The following is a 19328-nucleotide window of genomic DNA, read 5'->3' as shown; positions in this document are numbered from 1 at the left end:
GGTGGGAAGGTTACAACATTCTGTGCACTTTCGACGTTTAGTCATGCCAGCAACATGACCACGAAGATATCTTTGGACAACCCTGGCTCTTCAGCTTTGTAACGGAGATGAGCACCACTCCCTAGAGTCGGGAACGACAAGCACATATATGCTAGGGAACCTTTACCTTTACCTTTACCAAAGGATATTAGCATATATTAGTTATCCACCATTGTTGAGAGACCGCCTGCTGCCAATTACCTCCCAAAGACCCATTAGATCTCACAGGGTCGGCCTCCTCCGGGTTCCGTCCACCAGCCAATGCCATCTGGCTACTACCTGGGGGAGGGCCTTCTCTGTAGCAGCTCCGGCCCTTTGGATGAACTCCCCACGGAAACCCGGACCCTCACCTCTCTCCAGGCCTTCCGGAAAGCCGTCAAAACCTCGCTGTGCCGGCAGGCCTGGGGTTGACGAGTTCCCCTGCCCTCTTAACTTATATGGCTGTGTGATTTTCGTGTATTTTAATAATGTGTACTGTGTTTATGTCCTCCCCCACCTCCTGAGTTGTTCGCCGCCCTGAGTCCCTCCTGGAGAAGGGTGGCATACAAATAAACTAAATACAAATACAAATACAAATAAGCCCAAACTTTCTCAGATCTAGTGTTTTAATGAGTGCTACATCTAATTTCATTTATTTGGATTTTTCTCTCCCTCCAGTGTGAATTATATCCTTTAGTTTATGCTACCAATTTTCTGGGATTAGCTCAGGTATGGAATTCCAGAGAGCAACCATCTTCTGAAGCTAGTATTTGCTTTAGGGGAAATCCCTGGATTTGCATTTCAAAAGCAAAAACAAACAACTCAACATCTTCAATGCAAAGCAGCAGGTAGATTTATATGGAGTTGGATTTTAAATTCCTGTCTCCATTCTCTTCAGTAGACATCTGTTCAACAACAAAATCTCTTAATTCAAAGTAAAGCATCATCATTATTTTTTTAAGTGAAAGGCTGCCACAATCTGAATCTCAGCACTAAATTTTCTTCCACTGAAATCTATACCAAAATTATTCTACACCAACTTTCTTATTCGAGTAGTCTTTCAGATAAAGTGCTTTTTCTGGTGAAAGTAGTCTGTAAGGGCAAACTGGTCTACGCAATTATGGGACAGAGCATACTACTTCCATTTTTGCCTTTCAGCCCCAATCCAGGAGCCTTTGCAGACAGTCATGACAAATTATTTTTCTATTGAATTTATGTTTTTCTGTCAAAGAAATAAAGGGATACTAGTGTAGATCTATTTCAAGCTATTTAGCTCTCATCAGCTAGTCATACCCTTCTGGGATTCAAACCTGGGCTGCTTGCATATTAGGTAGATGTATTAACCTCTAAGCCATGCGCTCTCTTCGCTTTTGTTAGCTATACCAGGGGAAAGATTAAGTGGTTTTCTGGTGAGACCAGTCTATCAGGGCAACCTGGTCTACCCAGTTATGGGATTATCTTTCAGATGTGTGGGGACCACAACATCCCAAGGGCAATTTTACTTGAAATTCAGAACTGGAGATCCATCACAGCTGAAAGATGCCAGGCTGAAAAAGGGAGAAGGCTGTTCAAGATGGGACAAATTATTAAATTAGTATCACATCAACACAACACTATTTTGCCAATAAGCGCTGGATCTTGTAGGTGCCTCTGAGTTTTTCATTCCTTGAAAATTAAGATTAAGAATCTGAAAGAATACAGTGAATTTCATAAATACAGATGGTGATCATTTGAAAGATTATGAAGTGCAAACAGAAATGCATATTATTTCCACAACAAGGAAGATAAATTATAATGGTTAAATGATTGTTCTATTTAAAGAGGATAATATACAATATTTATGTTTTTTATTGGGATATCATTTCTGGATTTTGTGCTTATGATGAAAAAAGATGAAACATTGAATACAAATAATTGTGATTTATTTAAGCTGTTATTTAGTCCAGCCCTATTCCTCAGGATTAACTACCGTATTTTTCAGAGTATATAATGAACATTTTTCCCTCAAAGAAGAGGGTGAAAATCTGGGTACGTCTTATAAACTGAATACAGCAATTTGGTCCTACCAAAATCCCACCCCGTTTGCAAAAATGGACGTGCAGAGGGTTTGAGAGGCTTGCAAAGTGTGCCAGAGGCCTGGGGATGGCAAAAAACGAGCAAAACTGTTTTTGCTCATTTCCCCTCCAGCCCCCAGGAGCACTCTACAAGCCTCCCAAAGCTCTGCATGCCCCCCCATTTTTGCAAACAACAAGGCGTGCAGAGGGTTTGGGAGGCCTGCAGAATGCAAAAACTTTTTTAAAAAATTTACCTCTTCAAAATCATGGTGTGTCTTATACTCCAGTGCATCTTATAGTCCAAAAAATACAGTATTACTGACAGGGGTAAATAAATTATGAATATTTTCATTCATTTGAAATATTTATTTACAGTGATTTTCTAGCCAAAAACTAGTCAAAAATAAAATCTCAATAATATGCAAAAATACATAGTGCAAATTGACAGCCAAATTCAATTCAGAATTCACCAACCAGAACATAGGAACTAAACTCCTGTTGCTTTTGAAAGTCACTTGAAAATAAAGGTGGTTATTTGGAAGCACTTTGAATGGATGTATTCAGGGCAAGCTCTGAAGAGCCCTCAGAGAAATGGGCTGAATTCCATGTCGGTGGTCCTCTCGTGTTCACTTCCAACGAATGCTGTTCTAGGCATTATGGGAACCTTATAAATGTCACCCTCTCACAGTTGAGATGCAATTGACCAAACATATAGCACTGTCAGATCCACTCTCTGAAATAAACTATGGTTCTACTGTAATTGGCACTTACTGTGGCTTTAGAAAATTGGAGGGAAAATAAGTGAGTGAGAGAGAGAGTGGCAGATGTCCATTTCAATCAATCTCAAGTTTCAGAACAGAGTTGTGAACAAGGCCTGAGACAATAATTATCTCAATATTGCCCATGGATAAAGCTGGATTCACTTTTATATTCCCCCCTCCCAAATCCATCAGAAAAAGAGCATCAAGTTTTGACACATTTCAAGATCAATCTGCACAAAATACTAGTTTTCTACTGTGGGAAGAAATATCCATCTGGTTCAGTTCCAAGCTGGGAGGAAGGCACTGGAAATAAAATGGAGGCTGGAGGCTGATTGGAAAGATTAATTGATGAAGGAGAAGCACATGGGTTCTGGGCAGCTGACCACGTGGAGTTGAGAGTGAGAGGGTTTTATACCTTCTATTGGGCTTTGCACTTGAGCTTCTTGTTCCTGTGTAAGAACATGTATTCTATTGGCTGTTGTCTCATGGGGCATGTAGGGGTTATGTAGGGGTCATAGCTGGCTCTATAGGCAAAGTACAATTCTTATATGTTTGTCTAAGCTAAGTTTGGTTGAAGTTTGGACTGTTCTGATGGTGAGGCAATAATTCCTATTGTGGCTTAATGACTTTGGATCTTGGGTGATGGCTGCTTCTAATCCTACCATTCTGCCTTTGTTTTGAAATATCCTGTCTTGAATAGATTACCAAATCTGAATTTCTAAAAGCTGGCCTCAGCATCTGCTGGAGCTATTAAGAAAGTCTTGGAGGCTGCTTCCTGTCTTCAAGAGCATGTTTCTCCATTTCTCCTTTAGGGAAATATAATATTCTGCCTTTTTAATATTTTCCAAAATATTTCATTCTTCTAGGAAGGGGGTGGCTGCTAACTTTCTACAATAGTTATTGAAATGTGCATAATCAGGTTTTGTGCAATGTTTTTAGCGTAACATTTTTTTTACAAAATTGATGTAAAAATCCATAAGGCACATCCAGTTATTTCATCGACAGAATTTCCAGTGCTGCGAAGCCATGTTCGAGGCTGTGGAGCAACAGGACCTGGATGCTGTCCAGGTTCTCCTCTACCAGTATACACCAGAGGAGCTGGATCTCAACACACCTAACAGTGAGGGATTAACAGCTCTGGACATCGCTATCCTGACGAATAATGTACCCATTGCCAAGATCCTCATGAAAGTTGGTGCAAAGGAGAGCCCGCACTGTAAGTATTGCAGAATTACTGTACAAACAAAGCTGTACCATATTAAAAAGGTCAATCAAATAAAAGGGGAACTGGCACACAGTTCTTTAAAGCCACTTTATGTTTGCCTGGATGCGATCAATCAGCAAAAATAAGAGTAATATTCCTATCTGGATCACGGACAACTGGTAGATATTCCATAGTCAAAGGCTAAAGTGTTCAACCCAAATGATTATTATTAAATGTACTTCCCCAGGATGTACATTTGTACATCCCATTCATTCTATTTTGATGGGGTCAAGATTCTTTTCTTTAATTCTGTATTTTGGAACCATTTTGAATCATGATTCTATAATTGACTTTTTTTTAAAAAAATGAACTAAGTGTATAACTATTGTAACTTTAAATAGTTGCTAAAAGAATGGCTATAAGTCAAGGACTATTTGTATGCCAAATCATTGTATTCTAACATGCTTTTTGCTTTCGAATCCAAAAGCCTTGTATAACTTCACAAGATGTATAATAATTAAGCATAATGCATACATGCCATAGTGGTATGTAAATCACAGTAATCCAGAGGTAAAAGCAACTGTAGCCTGATACAATTTATAGAGCTGGCCAGTGGAGTTTTTTTTTTTTAACAGATATGAATGGAATACAGTGCTAGTCATAAAATACCTTTTCCCCAGTTCTGTAAGAAGAAAGCATACAGATCTTGCTGTTGTCGTTGCAGCCAGCTATTCAGCTGACAGGAGGCCAGAATGGAACAAGGCAATAACAAACATTGAAATCATTCATTCATTCATTCCAATGTGACTAGTAAACAAAGACCCCCATGGATATGCCTGGAAAGTTTTGATTTCATTTGGATATCAAGCTTAATACTCTTTTTTTTTTGTCCCTCTGGACATCTTAAGGATATTCATTCAAATCAAAATTTGAATCTGGGATTAATGATTTGAAGGAAGTGGTGCTGTGAGATGCTGTAAAGCAGCATTTCCCTACATATTTCAGCTATTTAAAATGCTTAACCTGTACATTTTTAATTCCACTACTCTTTTTTGTCACGCCTCTCCAGACAAAGTATCTTCATGTATGTACCTGATTGGAGAAAGGATTTAATGAACTAAGTTATTTTAACCCACAACTGCAGTAAAAAAACAAAAAAACAGTTGTAAATCAATATTTTGGAATAGTAGTATGCCAGACTTTCATGTGGCATACGATTATACCAAAATGCGTTGCTGGCAAAATTTTGATGGATACACAAGCTCTTATATTAAGTTTCACGTAAGTTTCACTGTTGTACTAAATGATGAATAAATCATAGAGATATAGAAACATTGCAAAGATGGGTTTTGAAATACTGCATTAAAAAAGGTTAATACATAAGAATTCAAAAGTTAGGCAAAAATCCTTTCCCACAGAATTTAGCTTGGATGAGATACACTAATTAAGTGAGGCAGTTATTAAATCAGATGTGCCTCATTTTAATCATGTGGTTGTTAAGCGAATCTGGATTCCCCCATTGACTTTGCTTGTTGGAAGTCAGCTGGGAAGGTCACAAATGGTGATCACATGATCTTGAGATACACAACAGTTGCCAAGTGTCCAAATTCTGATCACATGACCATGGAGAGGCTGCAACAGTTGTGTCACTTTTTAGTCATGTTTTTCAGTGTTGTTGTAACTTGGAATAGTCCCTAAAGAAATGGTTGTAAATTGTGGGCTATCTGTATATGAATCTCTACCTACCTACCTACCATATATGTCTCTGTATATGGGTACGTGTTTATATGGGCGTGTACGTGTATAAACAAACAGTATATGGTAGATGTAGGTATGGGTGTGGATGTGTGTGTGTATATATATATTCTGTGTGTGTGTTTGTATATCTCAGAAGTATTTGTATACTTTTATACAAATAAAAGTGTTGTTTTATTTTATTTATTTATCAAATTTTTACAACACCCTCTCTTCCACCAATTCAGAGACAGGGAATCTGGGGTCCTCTAAATGTGATCAAACTAAAGCTCTCCACCTTGTTTTCAATTTGCCCCCCCTGGCTCAGAGCTGTCTGGAGTTCAGTAATATCAGAAGGAGTGCCCCATTGATTCCCCACCATCAGATTAATCTGAGATTAGAATTCATTGGCCTCTAGAACAGAAAACAGTCCCCAGTAAGTTCAACCGCCCATGGGATGCATTCATTTTCAATAGCAACAAGCCTCCTCCAAAACCAAGCAATGACAATTGTAAATAAACAGATAACCTAGAGCCAAGAGAAAGTTTGTGGCTCACAGGACCCTAGAGAAGATACCTGAGTTCTGGCTGGAAAATAAGAACCAGATGGGCATCCTTTGAACTTGCCTTTGGTGCTGCAGAGACTGCTCTTGGTTGACCCTTGTCTCAAAAATACCTGAGAAGCACCTCACCTGTTTGATGACACTGCCCACTGTCTCCATTCAGGGACCTGTCCCACTCCATTTTCTACCCCTTGTCTGTGAGTGATTTGTAGAGTCAGTCAACCGTCGTTTAAACCATGATTCAAATTCTGACCTCATATGTAGAACATAGAACTATAGAGTGGAATGGGGCCTTGGAGGTCTCCTAATCCAATCCCCTGCTCAAGCAGAATACCCTGTACTATTTCATATAAATGGTGGCCCAGCCTCATTTTTGAAATCCTCCAGTGATGGAGCATCCACAACTTCTGAAGGCAAGCTCTTCCGGTGGTTCATTGCACTCACCATTAGGAAACATGTGGCTAAGAATACTATGAGGCCAATGGATTTAGCAGTAACAGAGTTGGGACGGACCTTGGAGGTCATCTAGTACAACCCCCTGCTCATGCAGGAGACCTATACTAGGGATTCGAACTGCCGAACCGCTTGCACCTCGGCAAGTCACATAATGAAACTGCGTCCTCAAGAGCTCGAATTTAGCAAACTCCGCTGTTAATTTAAAGTTAGTTAAATTAATAACATTTAGTATGGATCTGCCAGTCTCCATGCTCCAGGAAATTGTATCTTGAGGCTACAATTTCCTGGCATTTTTTTCCCCTACTGAGCTATGCCTGTATATTCTAGCCCCCTCTCTGTTTTCACCAAGTCTGTAGAATTAGTGAACTTTTAAGGCTGTGTCATGTCTACAACACTTATATTATCATTTAAACTGGCCTCCTTTAACTTTCCAGGGTTATTTTTTCCCCTCGCCCTCTCCTTCATTACTGTAGCTGTTCAGTGAAAATAATTGTGTCATTTAATATTTATTTGTTTATTTTTCTGTCATGGTTCGTGACTGGAGGAGAAAAAAAAGAATCAGGGGTGACAGGAATTAAAGCACGGGATTGACGGCTAAAGTAACTTTCATTAGGCATGACAAATCTGCAGGAAAACACAGCCTTGAGTGTTCTAAGCTGATTTTTCATTGACCGTCTGTAAATAAATGCAGACTGATGGCACGGAGGGGCAATCGTAAATGAGTATTCATTTCCTGCCTTTAATGCAAACATGCCTGGGAACGCAGGCTAGGCACCTAAGCCATTTCATTTCCATGGCTAAATAATGCACTGTCCTGATCACCATTTGCATTTGCTATCCCCATCCATTGGAAATCTGAAGAGGAGAATTTTATAAATGGATCACGGCTGCAAGTGGAGTCCTTCTTCCAAAGCGGATAGCTAAGATGGGATGCCTACAGCCCTGCATAAGCTCTTCAAATTAGTATCAACTAAGGGTCCCCAACCTGTGGGCCATGACTCACTAATGGCCCATGAGGGGATTGCAACTCAGCTGCAGAAAAGGCTGGCGAGTGCGCTTACAAGAGCATCCTCACTTGTGGGAGCAACATGTGTGTGCACGCATGCGTGCTCCATTTGCATGAGAGGCAGGTGCACTCATGAAAATGAAGCTGCATGCACATGCTTGTCATACACTAGCCAGAACCATCCCCTTTTCCCTCCACATACAGTACACACACTGGTCCACAAAGTCAGAAAAGTTGGGGAACTCTGAACTAGATGCAGTGAGTTAATCCATTATGTGACGATTTGACCTGACTTGACTTGACTTGACTTGATTTGATTTGATTTTCAGCCAGTGTAGGCAATCACAATTGAACCCAAAATTTCTGTTGGTAAGCATGGCAGTTGCAAAGTGAGTTGTGCCTCACTTTACATCTTTTTACCACAATGGTTAACTGAATCACTGCAGTTCTTAAGTGAAGCACTGCAGTCCTTAAGTGACTCTGGCTTCTCCCATTGACTTTGCTTGTCTGAAACTGGCTTAGAAAGTTACAAACGATGATCACACAACCCCAGGACACTGCAACTGTCATAAGTACATGCCAGTTGCCAAGCACCCGAATTTTGATCATATGACCATGGGGATGGTGCCACAATGAAAATTGCTCAAAAGTCACTTTTTTGGTGCTGTTGTAACTTCAAACAGCCACTAAATTAATGGCTGTACCTGTATAGTTAATTTACTATGTTTTGTGAGTTCACATGTAATGTCATTGTAATGTCATTCATTGGTTTATTCAACAACCTACAGTTAAAATAGACCATGGCTTAACTTATTCTGTAAACCCTATTATTATACAGTTAAATGTTTAAGAAGAAGTCAGAGTATTTAAAGATACATTTCTCTAAGAAATGAAAGGGTATTTGCAATTACTATAAATTGTTGGTGACAGTGTGGTGCAGTTATAGCTTAAATAACTACCAAGTGATTCTGAATATATCTGCTTAAAAGTTTGCTTAATCACTCAATAACCAGCATTTGGTGGATTTGCACAACATAGTAAGTCAAAAATACTGGTTTATAAACACAGTGATAGGTTTCAAGCCAGAACTAAATAAAACATTGTTTTGTGTTGATTGGTAACATAGACTCAATCATAAAATACAGATACATTTATATTAACATAAACAAAGGGGCTGATCACGACATATCACTACTTTGTCAAAACTTTTATACAGCAAAATGAGGAAGATGAAAAATCCCTACAATTCATTAAAAATAATTTTATACTAAATTAAAATATTGTTGCCAATTTAACATCAAAACTGACATCAGTGTAGTCTGAAAAATAACCAGTGAAACTTCAGAGTTACAATTTTACGAAGCAATATATACTGTATATGACAATGCAAAATGTAGAAAAGTTAAAATTCTGAATCGAATACATCTTTAGGGAGATGATATTCAGGTCAGATGCATTACAGTAGTCTCTGTAAATCAGTAATTTGAACAAAGAACATTAAGAAAAGGATTATCTTCATAAAGGTGCTTTCAAAGTAAAATAGATATGGCTTGTGCTAAAATGATCATGTGGTTGCTTTTTTTGGTTCAATGTTAAAAGCAGCCAAGTCCACCGAGTTGCAAGTAATCTGTTTAGGAGTGTAGCAACAATGTTGCAATTTTCTATAGATCACAACAACATATTAACATAACAAATTATCAGCTCTTCAAAGGAGGCCAAATCATGAAACAAATCTTGAAAGTCTGTCCAAATTTCTCTCTGTCCCATCTAGGCTAAAAAAAAAACACCAAACCAGGCACAGTTATTCTGAGTTTCCTTCTCACACTTGCTCCTGTACAATCATTACTTCAAGTCCATTCTTAATGGTTCTTTCATACTTTTCCCAACATCATCTTAAAATTCCTTTACTCAAATTTTCTACAGACCATATCTTTCAGCATTACTGACTGATACCAGAACCAAAAAAGAATTGCAGCCGAAGATTCAGGGACACATCTCTAAGAAGATGCTCTTTTTCATAGATGCTAAAGGAATCCTTGCAGACAACCAGCTATTAGTCACTGCAAAGTGTTAGGGGTCAACCATATATCTAGAAGACACAAACTCCAATCTTATGTGTCCTACTTTCATCCATATACAAGTGATCCTCGCTTCACAACTGCCCTGTTTAATGACTGTACCTGTTTGAAGGTACAACAGTCTTGAAAAAGTAACTTTACAGCTTGTAAACCTCCCCAAAGTCACTTGAGTGAGATTCAGATACGATACAACTGGCAGGTGTTTACAACTGTTTCAGCATCCCATGGTCTCAGGATTGTCATTTATGTGCTTTACCATCAGCTTCTAACAGGCAGAATCAATGGAGAATGGCCTTAAAATCTTAAGTTGCGGTCCCATGATATTTCAGTTAGCAACTGCATTGCATGTAGTCATGAAACAAGAACTACCCATATTTTAATTGACTGAGAGCCACTTGGTTCTCTCTGGAACAGTAGATGATATCTTTATATGTTATTGTAAACAGACTGGTTTCCATCTCTGAGCTTATCCACCAAGTATACAGGCTAATACTCTTTAAAGTACTCCTATTTCTCATATCCTGTATCAGGGGTGTCAAACTCAATTTCATTAAAGGTCATATCAGGGTTGTCTTTGACCTCCTGCAGCCTTCTGCAAGTGAAAACGACTGAAAATGGAGCCTAGGAGGGCTGCACACAGTCCTCCCGAGGTGCGATTTCGCTGGCAGAGGCAATACAGGCCAGTGCTTCACTGTTTCCAGCGGGGGGGGGGGCATGGGCCCTATGTAAGGCCATGGGCCTTGAGTTTGACACTCCTACCATATATACTTTCATATATGATTTCATTTATACTCATCTGTCCTCAAAGCTGATTAACTTCTACATTTCCCTTTGAAAAGTCCCAGAACTTAACCCAGTTCCTCTTCCTAGCAGTTCTCAGCGTGGAAGGGAGATCTGTCCATCTGAGCAACTTAGTCCAAGAAGCTCAGCAACGGGTGAATGACCTGTCTGCACAAGTCATGAGTGAGGGTCTCGGCGCAGACAGCTGTGAGAAGGAGAAGCAGCTGAAAGCCTGGGAGTGGAGATATCGGCTTTACAAACGCATGAAGTCCAGCTTTGAACATTCCAGTAAGAGCCAAGCCAAAAATGCCTGGATGAGTGAAATGGGTGGAACAGAATAGCAGTAGACTTATATACCGCTTCATAGGCCTTTCAGGCCTCTCTAAGCGGTTTACAGAGAGTCAGCATATTGCCCCCAACAATCTGGGTCCTCATTTTACCCACCTCGGAAGGATGGAAGGCTGAGTCAACCCTGAGCCGGTGAGATTTGAACCGCTGACCTGCTGATCTAGCAGTAGCCTGCAGTGCTGCATTTAACCACTGCACCACCTTGGCTCTTAATATTCTATATTAATATTCTATATATTAAAAATGGTTGTGCGTGTGTATGTCCCAGCATGACTCTGGAACGCCTCGAGCAATTCCAATCAAACTTGGTACACAGATGACGTACTCTCTGGAAACAAATACTGTGGGGGTAAGACACCCCTAATACCCCTCGGGGGAGAGGGTGTTCTGTTAAGATTCAGCCTGTTTTGCCTTTAAATGGCTTTACTGTACTGCCGTAAAATGGCTTCTACTGTACAGCGCAGTGGAGTTGCCATGGTAACGGCTTCACAGTACTCCACAAGGGGGGCTCCCTATGGTATGGTAAAAGGGTGAATCCAACATTAGAAATTACATTTGGTCCGGACATTTCCCCACTATAAGTAAATACCCAGACAATGCCGGGTTATCAGATAGTAATTCATAAAACAGATTGTGTTTCCAGGGATTCCTCCTCAGTGTTACAGCTGAACAACTAACCTCCTTGACAAATGGGTTACAGACAGAACAGCAACCTGCCTGTTCCTAAAATAAGACAAATGCATCAGGGGTAGGTTCTGTAGTGCAATTAAAATTCTTCTGCACATGAGTAGAACTGAAAAAAAATATGGCGGCGTCGATGGCGCCAACCGGTGAATCAGTTCACAGGCGTGGCAGGCCTGGTTTGCTGCCGGTTCCAGCAACCCAGGCCGCCAAACCATTACCAGTTCAGCCAAACCATCCAAACCAGTAGGAACCCACCACTGAAGTGCAGGATTAGAAAATAATTATTCAGTTGTCTATTCATGGAGATGGACATTTATCAACAAGAAGGTTGGCAACTATTAGACCTTCTTATGGAACCTGTTTGAAACAATAAAAGGACATATTGCATTGCGACGTAAAATATATATATTTCATCCCCAGTGCAGTCATGTTCATCACTTGCAATGCTGATGTCAGAAAATATGAAATCTTTTAACAGTCTGTGTTTTACGTGCAGGGAAGTTTTAACTGCTAAGCCAGTCTGACACATCCTTAAACCTGCATTAAAAACAGCTTCTTATATTTGTTTTTAAAATTTATAAAATAAATGATATCTAAACATACAGTACAAATGGTGTCTAAATAAATTCTAAATACAAATAAATATTCATCGGTGCTTCTGTTATTCTGTCCCCTTGGCAAAGCCTGTGCGACTGAGGAAATGTGATATTCTAAATGATGATATTCCAAATCTTGTATTGTGCTTACATATAAGTACATGCCATTAGAAATAACGTGCACTATATTCTCCCAAACAAGAGAAACCAATGTTGTCAATCAGTCTCATTAGCATACATGCCTTGTTTTCATTACAAACACAAGCGACTTCAGTAGAAAGCTCACCCTTGTTGCAAGGCTTCGACTCATTTCTTCAATGACCCAGGGCACTGTTTGAAAAGTATTTGTTCCGCATGAAGTACAGTGTTTTCTCTCTGTTCACAGGAGCCCCTGAGGCACCAACCAACATCTGCCTTATGGTAACAAGCAGCACATCACTCACTGTCACTTTCCAAGAGCCTCATAGCATCAATTCAGCAGTGGTGACAAAATACAAAGGTAATAGATTTGTATCAATTTCACGAGCTTTCAGGAATGTGTGTTAAACGAAATAGGGGCTTTATATCTTTGATGTAGTTGAAAGTAGTTCCCCAATCTGGATTAGATATGAACTACAATATATTTGATTTATTTTAGTAATGAGAAGACAATCTGACACCTTAAAACCATGTGTGCCTCAAACTTACTTCCTTCCTTCCTTCCTTCCTTCCTTCCTCCATCTCTCCCTCCCTCTTCTTTATGTCTCTTCAGTGACAGCATGTTTAAACTCTAACATGGTCTTGACAATAATTAAGAATAACTAGAAATGACACAGAACCTTCCCTGCTCAAACCTAGGAAAGGAAAGAGAGGAGAAGAGAAGGGAGGGGAGCGGAGGGGAGAGCAGAGGAGATGAGAAGGGAGGAAAGGGGAGAGGAGTGGAGGGGAGAGGGGAAGGGAGGGGAGGGCAGAAGAGGGGAAGGGAGGGGAGAAGAGAGGAGGGGAGTGGAGAAGGGAAGAGAGAGGAGGAGAGGAGAAAGGTGGGGAGAGGAGGGAAGAAGAGAGAGAGAGGAGGGGAGGGGAGAGGAGGAGAGGAGAAGGGAGGAGAAGAAAGGAAAGGAAAATAAAGGTCATAGCTCTCAGTTGCTCAACAAAACTTAAATGTATTACCAGTCATAAATACCCCAGGTAGAACATCTCAATATAATATTGAAAATGCAGAATTCAGACAGTCACTCCTCAGTTGTTGTTTTTCAGGATTCACCACTGAATTCAGACAGTCATTCAGACAGAATTCAGACAGTCACTCCTCAGTTGTTGTTTTTCAGGATTCACCACTGAATATTTGTAACACTGAATGCTAGTCCTCCTTTCTAGCGACATGTACAGCTCACAATGTTTTACTTCCTCATTATCATTTGGAGAAAATAGTGTTTTGACTAAGTACAATTTGTCTTCATTTTGCTCTTGCCATAATTCCCTTTATTCTTCACAAGTCCTTAAAGATTGGCTTCCATGAATTCACTTATCGATTGATACTATCCCAGATGAGAAAACATGGGGGGGGGGAGAGAAGCTGAAAGTGGGGCCTATTCCTTGATGAAAGGCACAAGGTGTTATTATGGGGAAAAGCGGGAGGAGGGATTGCTTATCTGTACATTGCTCTGAATTCCTGTATCAAAGGCAGGAGATAAATTAATAAATAAGCAAGAGCAGGAATATTTGCTTCAGTAGTAACTAAGGATTATCACAAGAGCCCCATAGTTACTTAATTGCTACTTCCTGGTGGTGTTTGGGGTTACCAGCCTATTTCACTGAAATGTAGATTGTTTTCCGTTTCTAGAGCCATGTACAATTGTAACCACAAGAGAGCCCTGGACTAAAACTGGAATTTGTTACATTGTGTGATTGCATATACAAATTAACTTCCCCCAATCTAGTGCCTTTTAAATGTGTTGGATGCAGAGGTGGTATTCAGCTGGTTCTGACCAGTTCTGGAGAACCGGTAGTGAAAATTTTGAGTAGTTCGGAGAACCGGTAAATACCACCTCTACCTGGCCACACTCCCATCTATTCTCTGCCTCCTGAGTCCCAGCTGATCAGGAGGAAATGGGGATTTTGCAATGACCTTCCCCTGGAGTGGGGAGGGAATGCAGATTTTGCAATATCCTTCCCCTGCCACATCCACCATGCCACATCTACCAAGCCACGCCACACCCACAGAACCAGTAGTAACAAATTTCAAATCCCACCACTGGTTCGATGGCTCCCCCAGTATTATCTCTCCATTTCAATTGGCCATAGTGATTGAGAACGATGGAATCTGGATGTCAGGCCTTTGCTTTTGGACCTCAGGCCTTCCACACTTTCTGTTATTCTGCTATGCATTTTCTTTGTGGGAAAATGGGAGGGGGGATTGTAGGGAGTTGCATATTATGTAGCTTTCTTTCTAGAAAGCCAAGGTCATCCTTTGTCTCTGCACCTGACTGGAACTGGATGGGTAGAACAGCCAACATGGCAGTGGAAGATTGGACCATGTGATTGGCTTGTGGGTGTGGGGGCAAGATCTTGAACTTTCAAGAAGGTGAGGGGAACCACAGAAGCTTTCAGATTAGGGTTTTCCCAGATGTGCCAAAATGGGTCTCTTCATAAATTGGAATTTTGAGCACTACTTTGCCTTGGACTCTGATTTACTTTTGGATGCATTACATTTGGAACCCTGACACTGGAATATCTCTAGGCAATATTTGAGGCACTAGCTTGGACATAGCTGTCACAAATCTTTCTCAAGCTGTTGTTTTATTTATGCTTTCTTACTCAAGTTTAGGAATAAACTATACCTGTAATTTACAGCAAGTGTACACAGATTGCAAACCTTCCTTGGGAAGACACACTCAAGAAATAGTCTGACAGAGAAGGAATCCATCTCTCAACTGTTGCTTTCCATAGGAATTTTTCTTACAGAAAACTGGTAGACTTTGAAGTAACCCAACCTCAGAATAGCTCTTTGAAGTGCTCTAAGCGTGAAACAAAATATATACGCTCCAAGGTCTTTGTTTTGAGGTCAGACCAAAATAAGCTGTTTTGCTTCAAGCTTGGGATTGGGGATGCTTGCTTTATGAATTTTCATCAGCAGCAAGGGCTGATCCAATCACCGGTCCTGTTGGTTTAAATTGGATGAGGTAACATGTGAAATCTTGAGAGGAAGGCAACAGTGCAGCAGAAAGAGAAGGCTGCATCCAACAGCAAGACATTGCTTCTATTATTTTTTTTTAATGCAACTTGAGACTCACTTGGAAAATACTATTTGGTAGTGAAAGGGATACAGGTGTCTATGGAAACAACTGTTTTCCTAGTTTTGGCAATGCTCCTGAGGTTGCAAAAATGCAAAGACTACCAATATAGGGTTGGTTCGGTTGGCACTACCATATGTGTGCACATGCTATGCGTACTTTTGTGTCCTATTGATGTTGAGCTTCCAGATGAATTTAAAAATCCAAAGAATTTGCTTTGTGTCAGGTTCCAAGTAATAAATCCATAGCAAGCAAGACTCTGAGGCAGGTAGATTCCTCAAAGAATACTTTTATTGGAATTATCATATTGGCACATATCTGGTGAAAACCAATTCCCGCGGTTTTCACCTAATTAGAAGTAAAAGTTTTTCTACTTTCTCAAAACCATCAGTCACATGGGCCAATCATAGTGCAGGCTGGCAGCTGGGTGGCATTACTCCACCTTCCTTCGACCAGGTGTGAGAATGTCCTTGGTTCCCAAGAGAAAATATGTTGTTTTGGCTACAAATACCCCTTTGTCTCAAATTCCCCCCTCCCTATCCCTCAGCTCCAGTGTGGCAACACTGAAGTGGTCAAAGTGGCTTCAGTCAGGTCAGCTTGTTCACATACGGTGCGTGCCCTGCGTGCATGCTCTTGGGTCTTGTAGCTTTAGTATTCATGTCATTCATATAATTCAGAAACACCATCCCCTTCGGTTGCTTTTACTGAGGTTGTGCCTGGCAGATGGATGGCAAAAAGGGAGTGTGCTAAACTGTAGCTTAATCTTGTTAAATAGGTGGAGTGGCAGTGCTTGCAGAAGAATTGGCTAAGAGGATTTCAAAAAGAAAAGAAAACATTAAGACAATTTCATTGGAATAGCACGATGTACAATTTCTGCCTTTCTGGCTGTGTTTGTTTATCTTCAGGCAGTAATGGTACCACCGCATTGGAAAGTTAAAACAATTATCTGTTTTATCTTGTCAAGGTGTTGGCTCAGAGTCTCGGGATCTGCGGAGAGTGAAGGGAGAAGTATCTGATAATAGATTTTAAATTAAAGTCAGGGATTTCCTAGGGGGTAGAGCTGTGCCTGTGTGGATTTGTTTTCATTTTTAAAGAAGTGTTTTCCCCAATTACTATATTCTGCAAGTTGACTGGCTGCTGGCAGTATATATCATAAAACATGGAATGTAGAATCATACGGCTGGAAGGGACCTGGGAGATGTTCTACTCCTACTCTCTCTGCTCAAGGCAGCAGACTTTATCTCATCAAGGTCAAATGATTGTCCAGTCTATTCTTTAAAATCTCCTGTGAAAAAGCACCCAGAACTCTGGGAAGCTAGCTATTCCATTGATTAATTGTTCTCGCTGTCAGGAAATTTCTCCTTAGTTCTAAATTGGACGTCTGACAAGCTTCTACACATTACTTTTTGTTCTGTCCCCTGATGTTCGAGGGGAGAATAAGTCAATCCCCTCTTCTCTGTGACAGCCTCTCAAACCCTGGAAAACAGCTATCATATCACTCGTAATTCTTCCTGTCGACAGGCTAGAATAACTCTCTTAGTCGTTCCTCAGACTCCTGAAGATGCTGGGATGAAGTTGCCACTCCCCGTGGTCCACTCTCTCCCAGGTCCCAGTCATCAGTGGCTCAATCTAACCGCCTGGTGCTTGAGCGGGAGCAATTGAGGGGGTCCAGATCTCTTCCAGAGTCATCAGCACCCTGGAGGCTTCCAGAAGGAAATCCACCACTCACAACTACGACGCGACGTGGACCGCCTTCACCAATTGGTGCCAGCCCAGGCAGTTGCTCTTTTCTGCAGACTTTTTAGGGTCTCAGCATCTTTTTTGAATTGTGGTGACTTGAACTGAATGCAGTGTTCCAAGTGTAGTGCAGTATAAAGCGGTACTATCACTTCTTGTGATCTTGATGCTATCCCTCTGTCGATGCAGCCTAGGATTGCATTGGCTTTGGCAGCTGCAGCACACTGCTGTCTCATAAGTGATGGTTCACTAGGACACCTGTATCCTTCTCACAGTTACTACTGTTAAGCTAGGTACCAGTCTATTCTAAACGTATACATTTGGTTTTTCCTGCCTAAGTGAAGACCTTACTTATGGTATCTTACCACTGAACTGCCTCTTATTGGATAGGGCCCAGTACTCAAATGTGTCAAGATTCTTCTGAATCGTGAGTCTATATTTTAAAGTCTTACCTATTCTTCCCCCAACTTGGCATTGTCTGCAAATTTTCTGAGTTCTCCTTCTACCCCATTTAGACCATTTAATGTTTTATGATGAATGTGTTTTTACAATGACTATGATAATGATCTATCACTATTGTATGTATACCGAGAGCTTATGCACCGTAGACAAATTGCTTGTTGAAATCCACTTTCTTTATATTTTATTCAATTTTCACATTCCATTTGCAATCATTTATATACAGGGTATTCACTATAAGAAAAGAAAAAAAAAAGAAAAGAAAAAGGGAATAAAACGAACAGATAAAAAGGAAACACAACTCATCATTCACAACCCCACCTAACCCTTCCATCCTCCATACACCCCATCTACCCCCTCCAACTTTCCTTTCTCCCTCTAACACTCCCCTCCTACTTCCCTTTCCCCTCAAACCTTCCTTCTCCCCTTACTCCCCAGACACCCTCCTTACATTCCCCTTACTCCTTACATTCCCCTTACTCCTTCCTTACTCCTCCCTCTTCCTTCCCTCTACCTCCCTCCTTGGTGTATGCCTTTATTCGAGTGTTGTTTGATCTGATAAAGGTAAAATGAACCAAGGGGGAAAAAAAAGGAAATAATAAAAAAAAAAAACCACCGTATATAAATACATTCTTGTTCTTATTAAGGCTATGTTAACACCCCCCCACCCCACCCCCCCACAAATCCCCATCCCTAATCCTCCCAACTTCCCAGGGCCCACACCTGGCGCTACCTTCTGTCTAAAATATCTTGTGTACATATGGATTAAAAAATAAAATAAAAAATAAAAAAATAATATATCAAAAGAAAGAAAAAACAGAGAAAAAACAGAGAAAGAAAAAAGGGGAAAAAAGAAAAAAGAAAAGGAAAAAAAAAAAGAAACCACTCTTTGTGTTGATCTCAGCCCCCCATCTTTATCTATGTTTAAATAGTATAAATCATTCTATCTATATTTTATTCTCGTCTCTTACTTCTTTGCTATTTACCCCAACCTTCTGTAGGTTCTCCCGTTCCTCTTCCTAAACCTTATGATCCCTTCCGATAAAATTTAAGCAACGTGGTTCATGCCATATATTCAAATATAACTTTACAGACAAATAATCAAACTTTCCCTTCTGGTAAAATTTTACACAGGATGAATGATCTTTCTTTACCCCCTTTTCAAACAGTAAATCTAAATAATCTAGCCAAGCTTCCCCTTCTTAGTAAAATTAAGCAGCGTAAATCAGATATTACTTTACACAGAAATCAATTTCTATCTTAAGATAATTCCAACCAACTTCCTCTTCTAATAGGATTTAAATAACGTAATTCATTCCACATGCGTTTTACCCTTTTCCCTTACTTGTCTGAAGTTTTTCCCTTCAAGTAAAAATTAAATAGCATGGGTCATTCCACATATTCGAATACTTTCAGCAAGAGTCAGTTAACCTTCTATTTTAAAATAGTCCCTTCTAACAAAGTTTAAACAACATAAATCATTCAGCATTCTTTTTACACATTATCTTAAAATAATCCCAACCGACTTTCTGTTCTAATAAGCTTTAAACAACATAAGTTTTACCCTCATCCCTTGCTT

General features: G+C 40.2%; 1 protein-coding gene across 1 annotated transcript in view; it reads left to right on the top strand.

Annotated features, from left to right (window-relative positions):
- The window catches only part of ANKFN1 (ankyrin repeat and fibronectin type III domain containing 1), a 131066-nt gene that overhangs the window by 22591 nt on the left and 89147 nt on the right, over positions 1 to 19328 (top strand). Inside the window, exons 3-5 of the mRNA XM_087710330.1 lie at positions 3839 to 4049; positions 10747 to 10941; positions 12667 to 12780. Coding sequence (XP_087566456.1) covers positions 3839 to 4049; positions 10747 to 10941; positions 12667 to 12780 — 520 coding nt within the window. The remainder of the gene's footprint in view (positions 1 to 3838; positions 4050 to 10746; positions 10942 to 12666; positions 12781 to 19328) is intronic.

Source organism: Thamnophis sirtalis, unplaced genomic scaffold, assembly GCF_051295495.1.
Source record: "Thamnophis sirtalis isolate CommonGarterSnake01/CBP01778 unplaced genomic scaffold, rThaSir2_p1.2 scaffold_3, whole genome shotgun sequence".
NCBI classification, from domain to species: Eukaryota; Metazoa; Chordata; class Lepidosauria; order Squamata; family Natricidae; genus Thamnophis; species Thamnophis sirtalis.
The sequence above is the reverse complement of the archived record's forward strand: the minus strand, read 5'-3'. Positions and strand labels throughout refer to the sequence as shown.